The sequence below is a fragment of the Grammomys surdaster genome, unplaced genomic scaffold (genome assembly GCF_004785775.1).
Source record: "Grammomys surdaster isolate TR1022 unplaced genomic scaffold, NIH_TR_1.0 1136, whole genome shotgun sequence".
NCBI classification, from domain to species: domain Eukaryota; kingdom Metazoa; phylum Chordata; class Mammalia; order Rodentia; family Muridae; genus Grammomys; species Grammomys surdaster.
In genome coordinates, this window is record NW_021605555.1 from 2,855,129 (window position 1) to 2,861,344 (window position 6,216).

The 6,216-nt window shown below is 35.4% G+C and overlaps 1 protein-coding gene across 1 annotated transcript; it reads right to left on the bottom strand.

The window, feature by feature from the left end:
- Window positions 1-3,319: 3,319 nt before the first annotated feature.
- Window positions 3,320-5,310, bottom strand: LOC114634871 (leucyl-cystinyl aminopeptidase-like; the record flags this gene model as incomplete). Its single annotated transcript, XM_028783466.1, has 3 exons — window positions 3,320-3,905; window positions 4,511-4,592; window positions 5,170-5,310. Coding segments are annotated over 3 exons (355 nt in total), but the record flags the coding sequence as incomplete, so codon positions are not given.
- Between the last annotated feature and the right edge of the window lie 906 nt (window positions 5,311-6,216).

Below are 6,216 nucleotides of genomic sequence, written 5' to 3' on the forward strand. Positions count from 1 at the left end.
ACTACTACTATTCTGTTATTGCCAAACATCTGTGTGACCTTGCATGGTTTATGTACATGTCTACAAGAAAAATGTACAGAGGGCAGCATTAAAAAAGTCCTAAATAACAGCAAAACTATTTCTACACACTCTTAAAAGAAGCTACATTGTTCCCCTCTTGAAACCCACATTGTTTCAAAACTTAAAATCAAATTATTCTATTACTCTTGCCTACAGTAGCCAATATGGGAAGAGGAGAGATTATCAGAAAGTGGTACTTTACTCTTTCATTAACAGGACAAAAATTATAAAATATAAAAGCACCTAAAAATACATGTATATATTTCAAAATATATATCAGCCTCCCCCCCAAAAAAAAAACCTTACAAACTCTCTAAAAGTCGATCACTTATTCTACTAGTTATTGACTAACCAGGAAAAAAGGGATGGAAAAAGAGTAATCTGTCATTGCTTTGGGATCTTATTTTTCATTTGGTACTTTTTTGATATTTTAGAGATTAAAGAACAAAATAAAAGAACAACAACAACAAAACCCAGCAAAAATATATACCTGAGTTTCAAGAAATACAAATGTAAGGAGACAGAACATTTCCAGAAAAGAGAATTAATTCCACATAAACAAAAATAAGGCAAAGGTGAGAAAACCTACATTATACCCATGGTCCCAATTCTTAGAGGCCTATGTAAAGCAATCCATTCCTAACTGTAATCTCATTACACTCCTTGGCAACAAAACACCTGAGACATACCGTGCCATCCTGGAAACTCACCGAACACAACATGGTCTTATATAAGTGCTCAGACTTGGCTGAAGATTATCATTTCAGGTGCTTTAGATTAAGTAACCATCTTTAAAATCCAAATTAACAACAGACTAACAATCATGCAACAACACAAGACTTAATTTTAATTTCTTGCTTCCCAATAATCAGAGAGGATTGTTGGGTACTCAGTAAATCTCATGCAGCTGGATTTGTTTTTTGTTTTTTTTTTCTTACCCAGGACTCTTCTAGCAGCTTTTGCTCTAATGGTGGCTAAAATCTCATAAAATAAAAACACATATGGCAAAGAAAATTAAGTAGAACCTGTAATAGCAAGAATGTCTGTGACTGAAGCAACGACAAATACAATGAGACAGAAGAAGGCATTAAGCTTCTGGGGTGCAGGGACTGCCACTACTTTATTATAGCTAACTTCATAGTAGCAAAATAAACTTGTCTCCTCCAATTCCTAGCTTTAATAAACTCTCAGATCTCCAAATCAACTCGTTCTCAAGTCTAGATTTCCAATTCTATCTTTCCTAATAATCAAGATGTACCTTTCACATTACATTCAAGAACACCCTTTCTTTGTAGTGAGCAGAATGCTCATTCAACTGCTATCCAATGATGTCAGGTATTTGTGTGTTTATACCCAAAGCACAAGCTGACGTCTGTGCTTCAATCTTCCTTCCTAAAAGTAGAAAGAAAAGAACTTCTCAAACTATAAATACTATCTCTCAGCCTTATTGCCCTGACTTTGAGTTAGCTAAGAAGCTGCACATAAACATGAAGACATACAGAATTCTGTGGGCAAATTAAGAGGCCTAACAAAATTTTTAAAAAGTCAGGTGAAGGTTATAGGTAAGACTTAAAATACTCCTGTATCCTGGGAACAAGCAGCTACTAAGAGCACTGGATCAAGAATTACCTCTTCTTAAGCCCACATCCTTGTAAGGTTTAATTTACAACACGGCACACCACAAACATTCACATTCATACATGGAAAAAAGTGTCATTTAAGACAAGATTTGCCATATGCAGAATTACAAAGACTTTAAGATCAACACCAAGATGGGCAGGTAAATCTCAAGATTGAACTGATCTTGAGAAGTAGCAAACGTTAAACTCTGTTATCAAAGTATAATTTAGTAATATAAGATGGTAAAAAATAAAAAGGGACAACCAAAGCCCACAAGAATATTTTTCCTTCACTCTAAAAATATAAAACCCTACTAACTTTCAGTATCAACTGAACTGTCATACATTTACCAAAAACACAAGGGGAGTAGACATCTATAATAACCTATTTCACTAAAATATCAAGATGATTTTATGATTCTCAGGAATAACATTTTCTACTAAAAAGACAAAAACAAACAAAAAAAAATGTTTAGAAAAGACTAAATTGGGAGCAAACTCTAGGATTAAAGCAGGCTATTTTTCAGCTTGTCAGCCATTAAAATTTTGTTATATAAAAATATTCTCATAAAATAAACTATAACTTTGTATATAACTCCACATATTTTAACTTTACAACAGCTGAATTAAAAAAAAAAGTGGCCTTTCTATGGTCTGACTCTGTGAAGTGTTTTCAGTGTTCACAAATGAATAATTCCCTTTTTATGTACACAGACACTGTTTTCAAACAAAATATAGAATTCTCATGAGTTATTAAGAAGAAAGCTTCTCTCCTAAGAATCAAAGAAACACAACAATCTAGGAATAAGTCTGCATAGCTCAAAAAATTCAAGTACAATACTTCTTCAGAAGGAGTGAAAGGGCCCACATTCTGCTCTGGGTTCCTCCCTCACTTGTCCTCTGCTTGATCCTGGGCCACTCTGTTTAAAGTAGTTTGGCCATGATAAATGAAACAAAAAACAAAAAAAAACCAAACCCCACTAAATCTATAATTTTTTTCAACTAAACAAAAGCACTGTTTTTAACAGTGAAAAAAGAATTCACAGCCCACCATATTTTCAACTTCCTCCTGATCCACATTCTCATTGTTCCTTTAAGGTACTATGGTGAACTTCAAAATAAAAAGCTTTAATTTCTTGAAGAACCTATTTAAGAAATGCTTCTAATATACACTGTAACATAAAGTAAAAACCCACACATGGGTATGATTCACAGAGAAGGAGGAACGATTTGTTAGGTTCAAAAGGCAACTTAAATGACATTCTTGGGTGAAAGTAAAGACAAAGTCACCAGTTCTCACAGAAAGCCTCCCAAGCATGAAGTATTTACTCCTCTACAGGAGAAAGCCGATGGAAGGCCTTACCAGGATACAAAATTGGTAGTATTGGAATTCATGAATAAAGTAATTAATGTTAGTTAATGCAGTTCAGAACACTTCCTACATAGTGCCATAAAGATGAAGCAGAAAGTGTTAAAAATTTGGAAAATTGAACTTTGGGCCTGACTGTTCAGCTATTCAGTTTAACAGAAATATGAAAAATTCTTTAGAACCTGCCTATTCTGCAGGAAAAATGAAAATCTGGACATAAATCTTTTTAAAGAACCCCTAATCAGTTTTAAAGAACACCCGAGGTCATCTGTCTAGAGCTACATCTTCAATGTATTTGCCACTGCACTCTTTAGAGTAACATCAAAATCCAGGTGTATCTATTTAACAAGAAGCAACAAACAGCTGCCCAATCAGCAACCTACAAACACAGTGGTTCTTACAGCACATCTGTCTTGGTTGCATTGTAACAGTAACACTCCAGACACTAATAAATAGAACAAAATTTCAAATCTGACTCTTTTTTCCATTTGTGTGTCAAAGAAAAATTATTCATTCTTATTATAGATGGCTGTCATACAGGTGAATATAATTTTGTAATAAATAACTACTGCCTAAAGACATTTCAGAAAAGACATGAAAAATACAATTAGGCCCTGAGCTAACTAGAACTCCTAACAGTGCAAACAACTCAGCAGCAGGCCAGCCTTCACTCAACCTTTGCAAAAGCAGCAGAGCCGTGGGCACCTGAAGATCAGCTGTGAGTGCTACAGCCACAGTGTCAGTGTTTTCAGATTCCTGGCCATCCACTGGATATTCAGTTGAATCACTTCCAAAGCCTCCTGAATACACCGAAGCTGCAAGGTTGCCTCCGACTGATTTTCAAAGAATGCCTGGACCTGTAAGTTCCACAGAGAAGTATTTTAAACAAAGAAAGGCTGAGGCTCCCTGATTGGTCTTTGGAAATAAATTTTAACTGTGTGATGGTGGCTCAAAGGTCTGACACCTAGAAGTAGGGGGAGTATAGTAACATATAGGAACAGCCCTATACTTTAACACTCAAGTATTTGCCTCAACAAAGTGGATAATACCTGAAGTGATCTTAAAAACAAAAGCAATCTTTTCTTCCCTGCTGGTGTCTTTACTACTTTGTCTATATGTCTTCTTTCCTAATTATTTCTTAAAATAGAAAAAGAACTCTGAAGAAAAATGAGTCAATCTAACATTAGGCTTGATAAATAAATTCACATTTTTGAATGGGATTCCTCAAAATAATTTTATTACTACTTAAATTATTTGTATTGAGGAGACAGCAAGTAGTACCGAGAATGGAATCAGAATTCTATCTCCTTGCTATACATGCAATCATTTAAAATAATATCAATGCAGAATCATTACAATTTATGAAAGAAGATAGAAGGGACTAGAATTCACATGAAAAGCCTCCACTTCACTTCAACAGAGGAGCATTGCAATTTCCCTGCTAGCATTTTGTCCAACCAACCTCAGATAAATGTGTCTTTGTTGAAAATAAGTGAGTAGATCCAGCAACAATACTTTGTATGGTATAGGAGCCCAGATGGAACCTGAAGAAACACAAATATAAGAGAAAAAAAAAATGAAGCAGCTGCTGACATCCAAAGCACTGTTCTAGAGCATGAAGGAAATGCTTTAATGTGCAGGCATAGTAGGGTCTTCCTCTTGGAAATGCAGCCCAGAAACTGGGGCAGCTTTACACACTGCTGCTGGGCAGGAGAGGAGGTAGGGGCTTGGGATATTCTGATAGAATTTTAATTTGGTTTTCAATAATTATCTATATCCAGAAAAATCATTATTGCTTTAAGAGAAGAAGAAAACACCTATATGTGCTATCTAGCTGATGTCTTGGCAATCAAAAAATATTTCTAATATATAACTAAACAAATATTCTGAAATATTGGTCTATGGTCAGGTTAGGATGACTAGCTGATCAGGTGTACCTGGCCTTGATCAGCATTTCAATGGAACACAATGGCTAAGTGGCATGATGCTTTTAAATATAGATATCAAATAGAAAACCACTTAGGACGAATCATAACCCCAAGGAGCCAGCAAGGCACTAAGAGCATTTTACAAATGCACAGCCTGAGAATATGAAGCTCATTCATTCTCCAAGAAACTTACTTATGTACAAGCTTATTCCAGTTTTCTTTAACAAAATCCCATGCCAGCAAATGTCCAGGAAAATGTCTGCCTACTGTTCTAATGATAAGTGACAACTTCTGTGTTCGGATGATATCACCATCAAGGCTACTTTTCATTAACCTGAAGAAGAAAACAGATTTAGTCTTTAAAATAATTACGTCTGAGGTGATGACTAAACTTAGATTAGCGTTGGGTTCCAATGTAAAGCTTTCTATCAATTCAAAGTAAATCAGGCTGGACTAGGCTTAGTATAAAAGTTAAAACTTGTTTGATTATTTTATTAGTCATGATATACATTCATGTTTTGGCATATAATGATTTATGATATATAAAGGAAAAACTGCAACTTACTACAATTTTGAAAAGATTTTCTGTTTTTTTTTAGGCCAGGAATACTCAGCCTACTGGACACAAACATACAGACAAGTAGTAATTCAACTAAAAGACAAATAAAAATAGGACAAAGTGAAGAGCCCTAAAAAAATAGAGTCCCAGGACCATTCAGGTCCACCTAGGGGGAACAGCCAGCAGAGGTGAGCAGCACACTTTTCCCTGAGCTGCACTGTCAGGCCCACAGCTTTGCATGTCTCCTAGAGGAGTCCTGCTGGAATAAGGAATATCCAGCCAAACCAGGGACAATCAGATGGCTAATAGCCAGGGTAATAACACAATCAGTAAGAGCCAGGGCAATATGGTAACAGCCCAGCTATCCTACTACAGCAAGCCCTGGATATCTTAACATAGCCAAAGCACAGATGACCTTAAATAAATAAATCCCTTAAAGAAATATAGGAAAATAGAATCACACAGGTTAAGGACAGGAATACAATGGTTCAATACCTAAAAATGGAAATAGAAGCAATAAAGAAAACACAAACCAAGGGAATCCTGGAAATGGAAAACCTAGGGAAGACAGCACAAACTATAGATGTAAGCATTACCAACAGAATACAAGAGACAGAAGAGAAAATCTCAGGCTTAGAAGATACTATAGCAGAAACTGATACATCAAAGAAAATGTTAAAT